The following is a 17,819-nucleotide window of genomic DNA, read 5'->3' as shown; positions in this document are numbered from 1 at the left end:
GTACAATCCACATGACGTGGCGTGGCGTCAGTGCACTTCATCAAATAAGCCATTTCGATCGATCTAACCCCATCTAATCTATTTTCGTCATCACGGCTGCAGTACATCATTTTGCTTTGTGGAGCAGGGGTTTTGGCGATGTGGAAGACAAAGGGAGAGAAGAAAGAATAGCCACGTCTGATCTACGGAGTAAAGCAAGCAAGGCTTGTCGTCGCCAATGCGTATTGTCATAGATATACACAACGACAAGCCGACTACACGCACACAACATATGTAGTATATGAAACCAGCACAGCGGACCATGATAACTCTAGCCTCCACAATGCGCTTATGCGCTATCCATTGAACGTTAATCAACATTTGGCCGAAACAAACGCTAGCTATATTAGCCGCACTCTAAACTCAAAGGCACCGCACTAGGATGGCGTTGAGGGCTGAAAGCGGGACATGACCTTCCGTGCCTTTATCGAGGCAAAGTTTGATCCCTTCACCTTGCTGTACGCATTGTGTCCGTGGGCTTCTCTCGATTTTCCGTGCATCGACTTCCAGAAGCAGATGCCTGCAATCCCCATGTCGACATGATACACGAAATCTCCGACGTTTTGCATCTACGCCGTGTTGCTCGGCCTTTTCAGACATTCGAGATGGACTCCTGCGCAATGCCATGTTCTCACTGATCAAGTTGAGGGCTATACAAGCAGTACGCTATCACATGCCGCTACGCAATAGTACGCCTTTCTGCCACGTTGGATCCGTCTCGGTGGACGGTCCGTAGTGTAACAATGATTGGTGGTGCAAAGTCGACTCATCGACTTGGTTTCCGCTTCCTGCCTCGAGCATCATGTGGATTGTCTTCGCCGAATGCCAGTGGCATTAGTACTGAGTAATGGGCCACATGTTGCACACACAAATTGCACTTCATGTCCGTGCAACATGCTTGGCTGTCAATCTCAAACAATGGCCTGCCCAGTACGCAACCAAGACATCAACTTCTCGCCAGCATCCGAAAGTGCGCCAGCCACAGGGTATCACCGACAGGGCCCAATGCGAGCTGAATGGCAGCATGGACCGTTGCATGGACCGTCAATTAAACCCTGGGGGATGCTTGGCACTTGATAGTACTACTAGTACCAGAGTCATTCGCAACATGTACATGGCAACTCCGCGACAGCCGTGCCGGCCATGTTGGTCTATAGCATTGTCGAATTGAACGAGCAATTACAAGTAATCAAAGCCATCAATGGATCACTGCGCACCATGCTCGCCCCGCGTAAAGAAAGGGTATCCCAGGAAGGGGCGTAAATTCGTAATGCGGCTGGCTCTGCAACTCCACCAGAGTTTGAGCGTGGCTTGCGAGGGCCGCGGCTAGTCGTATGGCAAGGAATCTTGACACAGGAATGATGCGATAGACGTGTTGGTGAAGCTTTTGAGGCGATTATTCTCCGACGCCGTCAAGAGGGGAAATGAACGACTCGGTCTAGGGTGTCACACTGGGCGCTACAGTCTGTGACGGGCAGCATATATTTGAACATTCACTTGTGCGTGTATGGTGTACAATATCGCAGTCTAGTTTTGGACGTCTCTTGGTAGTTTGAATATTGGGTTGCTGAGAGTAGTGAGGGTGTATTCATGCCGATGCAATGCTCGCACGACATGTGAAGGAGGAACATGCTCGTAGGTTGATATACAACTGCTCTTGAGGAGCGTCAACAAACCTCACTGATGCCTCTGCCATGATACGACCCAGCCCGCATTCGAACTATCGGAGTCATACAGCACAGCGTGAGCTGTTGGTGCTTGATATGTCGGCCTACCACTGCTTGCTATATCTATTCCCATGTTTTTCGACCCGAATACCGCAGCTCGCCTGGGACGAGAGGGCAGATTTAGCTCGGAGAATATGCTCAAGCTAGCATACGCACAAGGTATGCATCAGCGACTAGTCTCGGGTAGCAATGGGCGGAGGGCACTCGCCAAACGTGTCCCAATTCAATATGTGCTCTCGCCCGTTTTATGTTTCATAATTGTCGACCTGCAGTTCCATACGAACAGCCCCCGAAACCGTCAACAGCCTGCCTGACCAGAACCGAGGGGCACGGTAATCAATACGCCATGGTCGAAGATTGCTGCAGTCAGGACCAGCAGGGGTTGGCAAATTGAGGGAGGATGCACGACGTGCTGAACGCGGATGGGAGTTAGAGTTCGACAATACCCTGGATCCCGTGAGAATTATCCGATACTACTTACATTGTGTGACGGAAATTAGATTGACCTTGTCGACGTGGTGGGTGGGATGCAAACGGTTTGGTGGCAGGGTACTACCGTTGTAGGGTAGCTTTTGTCCAATTCAAAGACAAAAAAAAAACAAAAAAAAAAAATCCAGCGAGAGGCTGCATCTAGCGATAGTCTAGACAACCCGAGCCTGTTTATAACGTCAATGTCATTCAGAATGGGCCTCTCGTCAAGCCATGACAACACATCTGGATTTTGTGACGGCAGGCGAGCAAAATGGCCGTTACATGATAATGCGCGACACGTGACCCGCATCACGTCCCAGGACTCCAGGAGCTGAAGAGGCGGATAACTACAGGCCGATTCTGACAACCTTTGCGTGATGAGAATTTGTGACGCACTGCACTATGCGCGTCAGACGCAAATTTGGCTCTGCAGCTCGTGTACTGCGGGACGACGGATGACGCCCTACCCTGCTTCTGTCGCGTTACCTTGCATACAAGTCAGGTTACACAACATCCGGGGTGACGGAGCACAGTGAGCGGGCTGCAGCTGTGCAACGCCGGTCGACGGTTTTATCTAGGCATCAATACTAACTGCAACGTCGTCGGTCTCGGCATATTGGCGTCGGAGCATCAAACAGACTCATTCATTGGCCCCCTCCCCAATGTTTGTCACACAGCGTCTGGTTTCACGTTGAGGACAACCATCAGGCCACACCAGCCAGACACCTGGCCTGGGATACTGGACATTAACCATAAATCCGTCAAATCTTGCAAAACCCTCGTACAAGGCTCGGCGGGCCCGCGGCAGAGCGACATGGTTGGCGTCCCTCGCAGCACGGGGTGCCAGCTATGTCGAAGGAGAAGGGTCAAGTGTGATGAGGTACGGCCCGAGTGTGGTAACTGTCGCAAATATGGCGCCGACTGTCCTGGATATGCACGAGGCATAAAATTTGTATCAGGGAAGCATGCAATTCGACCGCGGACAAAAACCGGGAATAGGGAGGGTAGGGAGCTGAGCAAGGAGGCATCGCCGTTCTCGGCAGCAGCAGCAGCGTCGAGGGCGTCGGCGAGTCGATCCTCGAGGGCATCTCCTCCAACGTCAGAGTCAAGCATCTCAACGCTATCAAGGTCACCCCGTCCCAACAGGGCAGAGTTTGTCAGCACCATCGTGGCCTCTGTGAAAGCAGACATCTCCAAGGCTGACATATCGGGGTTTTTGTCGTGGTGTGACATGGACAAATTGGGTGTAAAGGCGGTGCTGGATGGAGCCATGTGCTCCCTGGCCTTGCACCTGGTGGGCAAGGAGAATGAGGATGAGAGCATGGTTGCACATAGTAGGACCATCTATGGGCATTCGCTAGGGCAGCTGCAGACGAGTTTGCGGCACGAGACGGAGTGGAAGACGTCCGAGACACTATGTGCGGCGATGCTGCTTTGCATTTTCGAGGTGAGTTGCCTCGACGAGATTGGCTTTGGTCAACGGGAGGTGCTAACGCTACAATAGCTCTTTGCCGGAACAAATTCATCTGATTCTTGGCTATTGCACGCTAGAGGAATAGGGACGTTGATAGAACAACGGGGACCAAATGCTCACTCAGAAGGATGGGATGCCTCGATGATACTGGCGTTTCGAGGCGTCTTGGTAAGTTCTTCCCCCCTCCACTTTATTTGAGTATACAGCCTGTAATGCACATAGCTGACCGAGCCAGATCATGTGTGACATGTTCTTCCCCTCGGGCGAAGGCTGTTTCCTCTCCCGCCCGGAATGGAAGGCGGTAGCCCGTGACGGAGGCCGCCACCTTATTCACCCTGCAGCTCACCTGGTCAGCACTATTCACGTAATTGACGAGTTCTTTGAGCGCCTTGCGGAAATACCTAGCGTCTTAGCACCAACCTTTGTTCTCCGCGAGTCCAAGACCATGGGCACGCTTCAGCAACCTGATGATGTGGAAATCGCCTCCCTGGCCCTCCGCTCCATTGAGTACCGAAGACTGTTCAACGCCTGGTACGACAAGTTTACGACGATTGCGCCTCTGCCGTACGATATCCCGTCGCAGGATCCAGATTCTCCATTCGACTTTGTCCTGCAGTACAACATGTCGTGGATGGGGTCCATGTACATTGGCTATTGGGCATGTCTGTTGATTCTGCAGGAGGCGTTGGTACAGTGTGAGTGGCCGGAAGAGTTTGAGCAGTCGAGGGGCGAGTTGGTACGGAATATTCTGCGGTCCATTGAGACTGTGGGAGCTGGGACAATGGGCCCGTACAGAGTTGGTTTTGGCATACGAATAGCGTATGAGCTTGCGAGTGCAGAGTTGCAGCTGTGGGTGAGGAGGGTGCTGGATCGGTTCAAAAAGACGTATGCCGCGACGGACAAGTCGACGTATCCTGCGCCGAGGACCGATGATGGCGGATATTCATAGTCGCGGCCAGGTTGTAAAATATGAACAAGAATAAGAGACCGAGTTGATGCGGGTGTAGCATAAAGATGATTATGAATATATACATATAAATATGTATAAAAGCGCAACATGTCACGGCAAGGCAATGGCTACACGATCTGTATAGGGCCATATATTAAATGCAACTATTTGGTAAATTGGTCCCCCACGGGTATCAATCATCATCATCATCATCATCATTGCCCCCAACACATTTGGTATTATTCAGTGGTCATCATAAAGTCATAAAAGTCGTTCCGTACCGGCCAGCAACGATCATGTATCTAGTATACAACAAAATGCCATGGCTAATGCTGCAAATATGAACGGAACCCTTTCAAAACCTTTTCTTGATGGACTTTGCCAGATCTCTCAGCGAAGGGCCACCGAAGATGTATTGATCCGTGTGACGACCGCAGGTGGTGTGAACATTGACGGTGGGCGAGGACTTGATGAAGCTGCTTGATGTTTTCTGGGAGGACGACTGGCCAGAGAAGGTCGAAGCCGAGCTTGAGTAGGACGCAGATCGCTGCCACTTGTTAGATTCGCTCTTGGTGGCTCTGTCTCCTTCTTCTTCTTCTTTTTTTTCTCAGGGGAAAAAGACGGTGGTGATGTAATGTTGGCCACGTACCTTGGAGGAGGAAGGGATAGAAACAACCTCCGAGTCGACAGTCTTGGTCTTGTCAAGATTGAACTTGACTGGCGGGAGAGAGGCCAAGTTCAGCGGGGGAGGGGGAGGAGCACGAGAGGAGCCGGAGTTGTTCATGGCGATGACGGTGAAGATGACGATGGGCAGTTTGTTGATGGATGTATGTATTGCAAGGAGCCAGAGGCACAGGGCAAAGAGAAAATGTCAAGTCAAGAGCGAAAGGCGCAATATTTGTTTCAACTTTCAACTCTCAACACCCGATGGCTTGGCTGGTCTCGGCCCAACCAACGACCAAAATGCAGTTGGTCGCCGGTTGCAGGTATGTATGTGGTGGTTCAATACTGCCGTACGCCCTCGAGACAAACGGGCGCATATACATTCACAGTCAACAAAATCTAGACTCTGGCATACGTCAAATATGTGCTGCGGATTAAGAAGAACGGACAAGTGGGAGAAGAGTAAAATTACAAAGGAGATGGAGGCCAGAGGTTTTTTTTAAGCACGCCGGTTTGCATGCCCTCGCACGCGATAATAATAGAACTCGGCCGCCCTCCATGGCGGCACGACTTGCGTAACTGCGACGAGGTGGACGGCAAGCGTCTTGTCCAAATGGCCGCAAATGGACTCGGCCTGCATCTGGGGCTGAGGTCAGCAGTCTCCTCATACCGGGGTTGCTGGCCAATTGAACGTGCACGTCGTGCTTCGTCACCCGCCGCGTCCAACACGACGGACTGGCCGATTGGGTATGGGCGCTGGAGTGGGCACAAACAAGGCAGCAGAATAAGAGAAGGGAAAAGATGCTCAGGCATTCAGTGTTCCGTTTCGCTGGCCTTGACCCCGCGTTCCCCCGAGGGCTTCTTCAAGGGCTCAATTCCCTTCAAGGGCTCCATAATGTCCTGGGGAAGGTTTGTGCGCCTTTGTCCAGGGTGCATGCCACTCGACTCCCTGCGTTGCCCTCGCAGGGCCATTGCCAATGGAAATGATGTTCTGGGAAGGTTTCTGGAAGGTCTTGACCCCTGCTTGGAATGCATTAGCCCGAAGGGGACTTGAGGTCTTGGCGAACGTCTTGCGGACCGGGCACATCGGGCCGGGATGGGGAGGCAAGCGCGAGATGAGGCTCTTTGCCAGTTTTCGGGCAGGGGGACAGAAGTCGTGAGGCTTTTGTTCCCGTGTCTGGGCCAGCAGGAGCACTGCATGTGCGATTGTCGTTGCGAGGTGCACTTGCGCTTCCGCATCTTGGAAATGAAAATGAGGGCATCACGGTTGGCACTGCACCACACCAATTGAAGAATGGCCACATTGGACGCGGAACCGGAGGATATGGCTTGGTCAAACCGTGTAAACGACATCTTCTTGCTGCCGTGGTACAATGTTGGTGTATGTCGGCATGAAATCGATTTGACACTTGGTTTCCCAGCAATGTCGGTGCCCTTATTCCCGTGCAATCTCCACTTCCCGGCTGGGGCAGTGGCTGAGCAGCTCCGTGCCGCCCCCACGCCGAGTGGCTCAGTCGCCCTGCCATCTGGCCTGCTGCGCCTCCTGCCCCGAGGACCCCAGCCCGTTGAGCCGCCTGGGCTCCCAAGCCCAACTCCCATCCTCCACGCGTGCCAAACTCCCCGTCCGCAACCCAGTGGGACAAGCGCTCATCACCAGCCTTAGCCGGGAGCTTGGACGGAGCCGCGACAATGGCGTCATGGCAGTTGAGATATCATGGGCAATTAGATCTAGTCTGCGACGAGGACGTGATGGAGTTCGCACAAGGAATTGACTAGTCTTCTGCGGGCTGCAAGACCCGGTGGAAATGCCAAATGAAGCGCGTTTTTGACCTTGACCGTCTGAAATAGTGAGAAATGAGTCTTTTGTCCGCGATATGACAGTATTTCGAAAACATTCATGGCTATTCAAATCTTCATTTGCAAATGCTGAATGGATTCATCCTGGTAGCACTTCTTTGTGTGGAGCATTCTCCTGTCCCGAACAATAATGGCAGACTTTTATTCGCCAGCTGCTGCCTCCCTGCACGTGAGACCCGCCGGCCTGGCCAGCCTATCTGTCCGCGACGCGCCAATCCAGCGTCAACCAAACTCGACTGGCCCGAAGGCTTTGTCCTATCTAGCACGCATCATCGTCGTGTTTCTTTTGTCCGGCCGGTCGCTGTGGCGGCTATACCATCTGATTTTCTTCTCGAGACGCCATTCGTCATTGCATATTGCATTTGGCCTTGCGCGTCCCCATCGCCCTAGTTGAAGCTGCCCGGGAGCTCTGTACGCGGCGGCCTTCATGCATGCCGTGCATTTTCATCATTCAGCCCAGGTCAGTGATCAGGCTAGAACTCGTCTCATCACCACGCAACACATGTCGATGATGGGGAAGAGTGTACCCAATTGAACACTGTCATCGTTTCGTCTTTTTACCAACCAACTTTGCTAGTCGACTACGGCTCATTTCTCTCTTGGAATTAGCAGAAAATGCTGACGCTTCCGTCACCCACTAGTTGATTCCCGATCCTTTTACTCCCAGTGTCCGAATTTATCTTTTTTTTTCCTTCGTTATATATATTCTTTTCTTCACTGTGGCCTCTAGATCCTGCGCTATCGAATAAACGCCTCCTACAATGGTCAGCAAACGAAAGAGGGTGCTGGAGGACTTCGACCCGAACAAGTCTGACTCCGAGGATGAGAACTTTGACCCTTCGGAGGCTAGAGCACCAAGAAATCCCAAGAAGGTTAGGCCATCCCGTGGCCCTCGCCCTGCTGGTGGTCGCAAGAGAAGTCACAGATATCGAGGCTCCGACATTGACGAGGATGACGAAATCCTGTCCGACAGTCTGGGCGAGGACTCCTTTGGCGAGGATGAGTCAGAAGACCAAGATGCACCTGTGAACGCCGCTGGCCGTCGAACGAGAAAGGCTGCGAGAACTCACCACAGTTATCGGGAGAGTAGCGCTGATGAGGAGGCAGAGGACGTGGTAAACGACTCGGAAGACGCTGGCCAGGATGCCCAAGAGCTAGATGAGCCCTCAGCTAGAAGACTTGTGAAGCTCAAGGTCCCCAAAGGCCCCTCTGCTGGGGCTACGCGAAGAGCAACGAGAGCTAGCACTGCAGATGTGGACGACTTCGTTGAGCTGTCCAACTCTGGTAGGCACGCAGTGGCGTCTCGCAACTCAAGAAGCCGCAGTCCGGAGACGTATTCTAGAACCCGACGGTCTTCCCGCTCTATGAAAGGATTGCACGCGGCCCCTGAAACCATTGATGAGGCGACTCAAGAAAGCAGTAACCGTGCTGCTGACGATGCAGATGAGCCTGACGAACTCTCACACGACTACAAGCCTGTCGAGAAGAAGGAAGACGAGGACGAAGACATGGCGGACACGACTGTTGTTATTGCGGATGACGTGGCTGAACCTGTGAAGGAAGCCGAGGCTGTGCCTGAAACTGCCGCAGGTGCTGGTGCTGGTGCTGGTGCAGGTGCAGGTGATGGTGCAGGTACAGGTGCAGGTGCAGGTGCAGACGACAACGACGACGACGAAGACGACGATGTCCCTATAACGCGCAGGACTCGTTCATCGCGGGCCGCCGCTGATGCATCGAATGAGGACAAGGCGGAGGAAACCCATGAGACCAGTACAAATTCCCGCCGTCTGAGGCGGGGTCGCTCCAAGAAATCTACTCAAGAACCTAGCAGTGACTTTGAGCCCGGCGACGATTCGGAGGAGGAGGCCATGTCAGAAACAAAGGGCGAGGATATTGAGAGTCCCACACCAAGAGGGAGAAAAGATAGACGAAGTGCACGCAACTCACGCCGCGGCGCCGACTCGGGTGACGAAGAGCTCGACGTTGACTTGGATGAGCTGAACGAGGAAGCCCGTGAACTTCGGCAATCATCAAGACCTCGCCGACGACCTAGAGACGAGTCACCACCCATTGTTTACCAGGAATCTCGTCGCGCCCGAACCAGAGTTAACTATTACATGCCTCCATTGACTGCAGCCAATATCGAAGAAGAGGAAGTCGCGGACCAAGCCCCTACCCCAGCTCGACGACGCCGCGGTGGCGCCAGCATAGGATGGGAGAGAAATCTCAACACCACCTTTGGTCCCTTTGGAGGGGGTGGCGGAGGGGGCTCGCTTCTCAACGGGCCATGGGGCACCGGCGCAGCTGGTGGTGTCGACTCTGACAGCAGCGACGACGAAATGGTTCACCGTTCAAGTGTTGGTGGAAATATCGGCATGACACCGACAGCAGGTGCTCCAGCCGGGGGCTTGCTTCCCGGTGGCCTCGGACTGAACCCCGAAGCAACACCCAATGTCGGCAAAATCAAGGACAGAAAGGCTCTTGCAGATGCAGATCCCCTTGGTGTCGACATGAATGTTGATTTCAGCAAGGTTGGAGGTCTGCAAGGCCACATTGACCAGCTCAAGGAGATGGTTCAGCTTCCTCTGCTGTACCCTGAACTCTTTGCCAAGTTTCATGTCACTCCACCTCGTGGTGTTCTCTTTCATGGCCCTCCAGGTACTGGTAAAACTTTACTGGCCCGTGCCTTGGCCAACTCGGTCGGTTCCGGGGGTCGAAAAATCTCCTTTTACATGCGCAAAGGCGCTGATGCCCTCAGCAAGTGGGTTGGTGAAGCAGAAAAGCAGCTGCGTCTTTTGTTCGAGGAAGCCAGAAAGACTCAGCCTAGTATCATCTTTTTTGATGAGATTGATGGGCTGGCCCCTGTTCGATCCAGCAAACAGGAGCAAATCCATGCCTCCATCGTGTCTACTCTGCTGGCATTGATGGATGGTATGGACGGCCGTGGCCAGGTCATCGTTATTGGTGCCACCAACAGACCCGATAATATTGATCCTGCCCTTCGACGACCCGGCCGATTCGACAGAGAGTTCTATTTCCCCCTGCCGGATATCGAGGCCCGTAGGTCCATTCTCAGTATTCACACCAAGGATTGGGGCCTGTCTGATCCATTTATGGCTTCCCTTGCCGAGAAGACCAAGGGCTACGGTGGTGCTGATCTTCGAGCTCTGTGCACCGAGGCAGCGCTCAATTCCATTCAACGGACTTATCCTCAAATATACTCTTCCACAGAGAAGCTCGTTGTGGATCCAAACAAGATTAATATTCATGCCTCGGACTTCATGCTCTCTATCAAGAAACTCATTCCTTCTTCGGAGCGTTCGGCCACATCTGGCGCGAAGCCTTTGCCCAGGGCTGTAGAACCCCTTCTGCGGGCTCAATTTAGCGAAGCAAAGCGCTTGTTGGACGAATTGCTACCCAGGAAGAAGAAGATCACGGCTCTCGAGGAGGCCATGTACGAACAATACAATGACGAAGACCATGGCTTTGCACGAGAAGCTATGCAACAAGAATTTGAGCGATCTCGAGTGTTTCGACCTCGGTTCCTCATTTATGGTCCGCATGGAATGGGCCAAGCGTACATTTCTTCTGCTATCTTGCACCACTTTGAAGGCGTCCATGTCCAGAATTTCGATTTACCAGCTCTTCTTGCTGATGGGAGGGTAAGTGCTGTTTGCATGATTTTATTACCGTTGTAGCATTTTCTAACGGCTTGCAGTCTATGGAACAAGTCATTGTTGGCCTATTCACTGAAGTCCGTCGCCACAAGCCCAGTGTCATCTATATTCCCAATGTCGATGCCTTCTACACTACCTTGTCTGGAACTGTTGCGTATATAACCTTCAAGACCATGTTGAGATCGATTCCACCTACAGACCCCGTGCTCTTACTTGCTACGGCTGAGTGCGCTAAATATGAGCTTCCTTCTCAGTTGATACAGGATCTATTTGGATTCTCGCGTAGAAACAGAATGGAAATTCCTCGACCAGAGAGGGTAAGTGCAACATGCCAGTCTTTCTTCTTCTTTTTGTAGCTCAAGTAGAGATTGGTCTAAATGTCTTTGCAGGATAACCGAATGGAGTACTTCAAAGCGACTCTTGAGTACATCAAGAAGAAACCGGCCGAGTTTCCTGATCCTGAAAACCGAAAGAAGAGAGTTCTCGAAGAACTTCCCGTTGCTGCCCCTATTGCAGCAAAGCCGCCAACCAAGGAGGAGGTCAAGGCATTGAAGAGAAAAGACCACCAGTGGCTCAATGCCCTCAAGATTCAGCTTCAGCCAATCATGGACCAGATCAATCGAAAGTACAAAAAGTTTAGACAACCTGTCATTCCACAGAGTCACATTGACTACCTCTTTGCCGAGTCTGATCCCAATTATGTTCGACCAGACCTAGCAGGAGGGACCATCCGACCTTATGAGATTGTGAAAGACAAGTATGGCAATGATGTACTTCGAGACACTGCCACAGGCAAGTGCTACTACAATTTGGAGACGACTACCATCGAGGAGCGGCTGTCGAATGGATTCTACGCGCGGCCACAAGACTTCTTGTTCGACATTAAGGCGCTTGCCAAAGATGCCAGGAACATTGGCGACAAGGAACGCACACTGAAAGCCAATGAACTATTGAGCAACGTAGAGGTTGACATCGCTAGTATCGAAGCCGGCAATGCATCAGTTGATTGGGAAGGTTTGCATCGACGTCAAGTTCAGCGGGCGGCAGAAGCGGCGGAGAAGGAGAGAAAGCGCAAGACTATGCAATCCATACTGGAACGCGTGCAATCTGATTTAGGAGGAGGCAATGATAGCGACTCGCAAGGACCACTCACGCTGGGCGAGACTGTTCCCGGATCTCGCACAACCGCGCGGTTCCAGCTTCGAAGCCCGCTGTCCAATGGACACGAAGAGGCTGCTGGGCAAGACCAAAGCAACTTGAGTAACGGTACAGAGGGAGCCTCGAAGGAGGGCGATGTACGGATGAGCGGAGTAGATGATGACACTCAGCATGCAACACAAGCATCAGTCATGGGGCCACCCGCAAAGTCTGAGAACGACTCTACCAAGCACACGGGGATGACGCAGATTTCACAAAGGTCAGCCGTGACAGCTCTGCCACCTGGAGTGTCGCCTTCGGCAGTGGTTAATGATGCCTCGACCACCAAGACATCGGATCCATCCACTCATCGGTCTTCCAACTTTAGTACTCAGCTCACCAATGGCAACCACGGTGCACAGCAGAGCAGCGGGGATGGCGACCAAGATGTGGAATTGCCAGACACGCTCGTGGTACCGAGCCAGGCAACACCCAGCGACGAGGTTTGGCCTCACTCGCAAGCGCATGGCCTCGCACGGGGTCAGGTGGCACCTGGGACCACCAATATGAGTGGCAGTCAAGTGTCAACTCCGTCTCAGGCTCGCCATTCCGGTGACCAAGCTGGTGATGGATTAATTCAGCCATCCCAGGAACCACAGTCGCAGGAACCCCACGGACTGCGTTACTCGGGCTCGTCGGCTTCGCAGCCACCAGCCGTCGAAGGCGCAATCGAAAATCTGCTCCATTTGTTAACTGACGGCACGTCGGGCTGCACGATTGAGCAGTTGGAGCAAATCAACCGAGAATTGATGGATGAGATTTGGAAATCCAGACACGAATGGAACCGCCACGCAGTTGTGGTGCATCTGGGCGGTGTGTTTAACGATGTGATATCAGATATTGAGCAAATACAGGCTGTAGGGTCTTCGAGTCAGCGCGATAGCCATCTGGATAGATGAAGGAAACCGAAAAAAAAACGAAAAAAAAACCGGATAAAACAAGAGAACGGGATCAGGTCAATTGGGTAGGGTGCGGGTAATTGTGGAAGTCTTATCTTGTTTTTATCTTTTTTGGCTCCTTTTGTTTTACTTTTTTCTTGTACTATGAAAGCCAAGCATGTCAGTGGCCAGCCAGAGGGGGGAGTTTTGGTTGTAGCAATTCTACATGGAAGGAGACAAATGCACCGAAAATAAAAAAAAAGAGAGCTAGAGTAGAGCACCAGCGAGCATATACGACTCTTCTCGATTTGCTTCAACTTTTTTTTTTGTCTTGGCCGCGAAAGAATACAGCTCCCAGTCGTATATTTGTACAAGATGTTGCTAATACAAAGTACTACCTACTAACTATATCTTGGGCTTGGCCAGGTCTATCCTCTTCCCTTCGTCGTCCTGCTCGGCAACACTCAAGTCGGGCAGCTTGGCGGGCAGCATCCTGCGCGGCTGGGCGCCCGGCACGACGGCGTACTTTTGAAAATCGGCGACGCCGCAAAAGTCGCGCAAAAAGTCCTCGTCGAGGAACAGCTCGCCGTTGACCTTGTCCGCGGGGGCGCGGAGCACGCCCAGCACGGCGTCGCTGAAGATGGTTGCCTTGCGCAGGTCGCGGCGCTCCTCGGGCGAGGAGCCGCCAAAGTGCTGGGTGGCCGCAGACTCGATGGCCTGTCGTTATTTTGGCAAAAAAAGGTCAGCCTCCCATGTCCATGTGTGGGTTTGATTCCTCCCGCGATGTAGGCGACGGCATTCGGAAGAGGAGGGACTCACCACGGCAGGCCACATGCTGGAGATGGCCATGCCGGCGGCCAGCTTGCCCTCACGGGCAAAGTCCATGCCCAGGCCCTTTGTCAGGACGCTCATGCCCACCTTGCCCATGGCGTAGGCCGTCTTGCCGCGGAAGAAGCGGCTGTAGATGGGCGGGCTGACGACGACGACGCGCGCGGCGGGCGAGAGGTGCGGCAGCGCGGCCTGCACCACGGCGTACAGGCCCTCCGGGTTGACGCGCTGCATGAGCTGGAACCGCTTGAGGGGCGTGTTGGCCACCGACGACCAGTATATCGCGCCCGAGTTGTACACCAGCACGTCGAGCCGGCCGTACGCCTTTTTGTTTTTTTGCAACCGTCAGCTCCTCGAGCAGGCGGGAGGCGGGAGGCGGGGAGACTTACGGCAACGGCGTCCGAGACGAGCTTGTTCACGCTCTCCTCGAACCGGACGTCCACCTGCAGGGCGAGCGCGTCGCCGCCGGCCGTTGTGATTTCCCGGGCGACGGTGGTGATGGTGCTGTCGGGGGAGTTGGGGTCCGGCGGGAAGGGCACGTTTTTGGACGCATCGCTTGTGGATTTGGCCGCTACGACGACTGGGTGACGGGCGTGGCATCAGTACCGTGCCCCCCCCTTTTTGTGTCAAGTTCTTGTTTTGCTGGGATGTAAGTTACCTGCGTAGCCGTTCCTGGCCAGATCAACTGCCACCTGGCGGCCCATGCCGCGTGATGCGCCGACTACTAAAGCGACGGGCTTGCCCATTTTTTGAACGTGAACAGGACGAACTTGTGTTTTGGGACAAACCGTTTTTAGTTTTATGACTTTTTTGTTAAATAAAAAAATGATCAAAAGGGAAGACGGTTTGTTTTGTACATTTATAAGTCGGGGTTGGAGGAGATGGAACAGCAGCTCCGGCTTGGATGGATGGGTTGTCGTTGGAGCTTCCCCGGATATGTGGGTCCAGGTGGGGTCCAAAAGCGCCGCTGCCTCGGCTGGTGGGCACGGCTGGTGGGCACGGCTTGATGATGAAGACGGCCGATGAGATGGGATCGGACGTCGGCGGCCTGGGAAGACCCCATAACGCGAGCATGTGAGCGAGGGTACACCCACTGCATGGACATTGGTTGTCATCTTAGTGCGGTAGGGCTGATCCCACCCCTTCTTTTTATGACAATGTGGCTGGGCGGGATAAAGGCCCATTTGCTGTCGGCGACTTCGCTTCACATGGCTTACACTGACAAGCGTGTACTTTCACCCCCTGCTGTACTCCGTACATCATGACATTCTTTATTTAAAACCTGATGAATACTTCTTGATGGGTAAATATATTCTGCCACAGACTGTATTCTACAGCAACTGCATCCTCCTTCCTTCTGGTATCAACCACACGTCCATCCATTTCTGTAATGCTGCAGCCAAGTCGAATTTCGGTGGATATTCCTCAGCCGCCACGCCTGAATACGAGTGTATTAAACTCTGGACATGGCCCGACGAAACGTTGACCGGGTGTGCCATCTCAAACAAGGCCCCCAGTAGTGCTGGATATCCCGCCAACTGAACCTCACAAGCATATTCAAGCACCGACTGTGGGCCGTGCTCGTTGTCGATTCTTGCACCGTTTGACAGCAATATTTCTAATCGCGTCTTGATATGTCTGACGTCCTCTACACTCACCGACACATTGGTGTCTTTGTAGCTGACCGGGTAGTTGGGTCGCAGATGCGAGCTCAGGAGAGCTTGTAGAATGGAATGGGAATGGAAACTATTTGGAGCCGCTGTCTCCCGTTTCATCGCGACCGAATCTACCCTGGCGCCCGCCTTGATGAGCATTTTTATTGTTCCAGGCTCGCTATCGTACAAGACGGCGAACAGTAATGGCGTACCGTCAAAGGGCGCATCCTTGGTTCGTCGCATCTCTGCACTAGTCACCCGTGATTCCTTGTTGAGGTTTGCGTAATCATGCTGAATTAGTGCCTGAAGCATTCTTATTCTAGGTTCGTAGTTCCAGGGGACCCACGAGTTCCCCAGTAGACTTTCATGGAGTAATGTCCATATGTAGTCGCCCGTGTCAGATTCAGCACCTATGGTGGGATCGGCTTCTTGGTGTAATAATTGTGTAGCAACATCAAAATTATTTCTCGCAATGGCAAAATGGAGAGGGGTGTATCCCATGAGGCTGACTGGGTTAACTTCAGCCCCTCGGTCCACGAGCATCCTGACCACCTCTGCACGCGTCGTTCGGCCTTTCGAGTTCAAAGTCATGGCAAGACAGTGTAGCGCTGTGTGGCCATCATCGTCCACAGCACCGAGATGGAAACTTGACTTGTCAAGCAGGACGGGGACGCAGTCAACATTCTCTGATCGTGCTGCCCAGTGCAAGGCTGTGCAATTCCGTGGTAGTGACAGGGCCCCGTTGATCCCAGGAAGCGTGATTAGGAACTCGCAAATGCTCGCCTGGCCCGTTTCAAGTGCCCGTAAAAATGCCGTCTTCCTCAGCTCGAATGCTGCGTCAGGAGTCAGGCCATGCCACATGACCAGTAGACGAACAGCGTCGACGTGCCCATTTACGACGGCAAAGCCTAGAGCATCCGTTGATTGCGCGTGGATGTTAATTCCGGGTTGATTCAGAAGATAGTGCAACAACTCAGTATGCCCATGCTGGCATACCATGTGCAATGCCGACCAGCCCCTTGACGTTGTTTGATTGACACTTACCGTGGGTTGTTGGAGAAGCAGATGAACAACGCGATTTTTGTTCATGGCGGCCGCATGGGGAAGAGCAGGCTCACCGTCGTCCACCATGTTAGCACCATGACGGATGAGCATGTCCAATATTATTTGGTTCTTCCTGACGCAGCTAGCATCATGCCTGAGATTACGGGCGGTCAAGGCTATGCCTAGCGGATAACGCTTTGCCTTCCCAATCCAAGGCGGTGAGTGCACATGACCTCCATTTTGAAGGATGTATTCTACTATCTCTGGATGCAGGTTCTTAATAGCCGTGTGTAGTGGTGATGGAGGCTCCCTTTTCGTTTCCCGCTTGACGTTCAAGTCGGCCCCGAACCGATGGGCCACCCTGAAGGTGCCGAGCCGGCCAACCTGTGCAGCCCAGAAAAGACAAGACGCACTTGGAGGGTCATTTCTGATATTAAGCTTGTACAGATGGGCATTGAGTGCTGTATAGAAAACGAGTGATGTGCGGACAAGTGTGTTGAGGCTTCGCCGATCATCGAACCACTCGCCGATGTTGAGAAGGAGTTCTGGTGGGAGACGCTCGATGGGGGCCTTTGTCTTCTTTTTCTCCTCTTCCTCCATTTGACTGTGCACAGAGGGTACCGGGCTATTGCGCTCTGTACTATAATATACCATGATATATCAGTGTATACTTCTTGGTGGGCAAATATTATCTGCCACAAACTGTACCGTAGAAAAAGTATAGATTGCCGTGTGCCTAGGCGAGGTGCTGGAAATATCTCCGAATATTGAAGATGCCTGACGGTGTTTTGGCCGCCCGATCATGGTTGGGCGTGCAGTCTTTGAATGCAGGAAGGGAGAAGAATCGGTGTGCATAACAACCAAGCGACGTGGACCAACAGCTCGGCGCAGACTTCCAAAGTTGCCATAGTGGGCAGCCCAGAGGCTGAGTCGGTCCACGCATGATGAAGAGCTGTCAAATATCCTGCGATGGGATATTAAGGGAGAAGTATGATGCAGAATTGAATCCAGAGTCGAACAACACGAGCGGCCGTCTTGCCGAAGGCTAAGACGATACGTCGGTGCAATGTCTCTGGCAAGATGTCTGTGCCCATTGTCCTCCTCTGCCCTTGCCTCCCACTGCGAAACCAATTACTAAGTACTAGTAGGTACCAAGGTACTTGGGCACTGGCCGTGGGAGGCAAAAAGGAACCATTTGGCCAAATCAGATACTTGGCTATCGCGCTTCATATTATAATACAGTAGTGTGTGCTTTTCCGTGGGTAAATATTTCTGCCACAGACTGTAGTACTTTGAGGCTTCTTGTGCAAGCGAGTGCTGATTCCAGGTAGTGCTCGGTACTCAGCACGTCGAGGCCCAT

The 17,819-nt window shown here is 52.8% G+C and overlaps 6 protein-coding genes across 6 annotated transcripts; 2 read left to right on the top strand and 4 right to left on the bottom strand.

The window, feature by feature from the left end:
- Positions 1-2,906: 2,906 nt before the first annotated feature.
- Positions 2,907-3,443, bottom strand: G6M90_00g015490 (uncharacterized protein; the record flags this gene model as incomplete). The annotated part of the gene is made up of 1 exon (XM_066129772.1): positions 2,907-3,443. One exon carries the CDS (start codon positions 3,441-3,443, stop codon positions 2,907-2,909), a length of 537 nt encoding a protein of 178 aa, XP_065985695.1.
- A 25-nt stretch (positions 3,444-3,468) lies between these two features.
- G6M90_00g015480 (uncharacterized protein) lies at positions 3,469-4,660 on the top strand (the record flags this gene model as incomplete). Its single annotated transcript, XM_014693493.2, has 3 exons — positions 3,469-3,684; positions 3,742-3,879; positions 3,947-4,660. The coding sequence occupies 3 exons, from the start codon at positions 3,469-3,471 to the stop codon at positions 4,658-4,660; spliced, it is 1,068 nt and encodes a 355-aa protein (XP_014548979.2).
- Positions 4,661-5,015: 355 nt separating this feature from the next.
- On the bottom strand, positions 5,016-5,444 carry G6M90_00g015470 (uncharacterized protein; the record flags this gene model as incomplete). The annotated part of the gene is made up of 2 exons (XM_014693494.1): positions 5,016-5,207; positions 5,310-5,444. The coding sequence occupies 2 exons, from the start codon at positions 5,442-5,444 to the stop codon at positions 5,016-5,018; spliced, it is 327 nt and encodes a 108-aa protein (XP_014548980.1).
- Positions 5,445-7,941: 2,497 nt separating this feature from the next.
- Positions 7,942-12,953, top strand: G6M90_00g015460 (uncharacterized protein; the record flags this gene model as incomplete). The annotated part of the gene is made up of 3 exons (XM_014693495.1): positions 7,942-10,842; positions 10,899-11,174; positions 11,247-12,953. The coding sequence occupies 3 exons, from the start codon at positions 7,942-7,944 to the stop codon at positions 12,951-12,953; spliced, it is 4,884 nt and encodes a 1,627-aa protein (XP_014548981.1).
- Positions 12,954-13,337: 384 nt separating this feature from the next.
- Positions 13,338-14,506, bottom strand: HSDL2 (Hydroxysteroid dehydrogenase-like protein 2; the record flags this gene model as incomplete). The annotated part of the gene is made up of 4 exons (XM_014693496.1): positions 13,338-13,649; positions 13,752-14,084; positions 14,150-14,340; positions 14,419-14,506. The coding sequence occupies 4 exons, from the start codon at positions 14,504-14,506 to the stop codon at positions 13,338-13,340; spliced, it is 924 nt and encodes a 307-aa protein (XP_014548982.1).
- Positions 14,507-15,091: 585 nt separating this feature from the next.
- Positions 15,092-17,059, bottom strand: Ank3_0 (Ankyrin-3; the record flags this gene model as incomplete). Its single annotated transcript, XM_066129771.1, has 2 exons — positions 15,092-16,402; positions 16,460-17,059. 2 exons carry the CDS (start codon positions 17,057-17,059, stop codon positions 15,092-15,094), a joined length of 1,911 nt encoding a protein of 636 aa, XP_065986014.1.
- Positions 17,060-17,819: the final 760 nt, after the last annotated feature.

This window comes from Metarhizium brunneum, chromosome 1 (genome assembly GCF_013426205.1).
Source record: "Metarhizium brunneum chromosome 1, complete sequence".
In the NCBI taxonomy this organism is placed as follows: domain Eukaryota; kingdom Fungi; phylum Ascomycota; class Sordariomycetes; order Hypocreales; family Clavicipitaceae; genus Metarhizium; species Metarhizium brunneum.
This window is presented reverse-complemented; position numbering and strand designations above follow the sequence as displayed.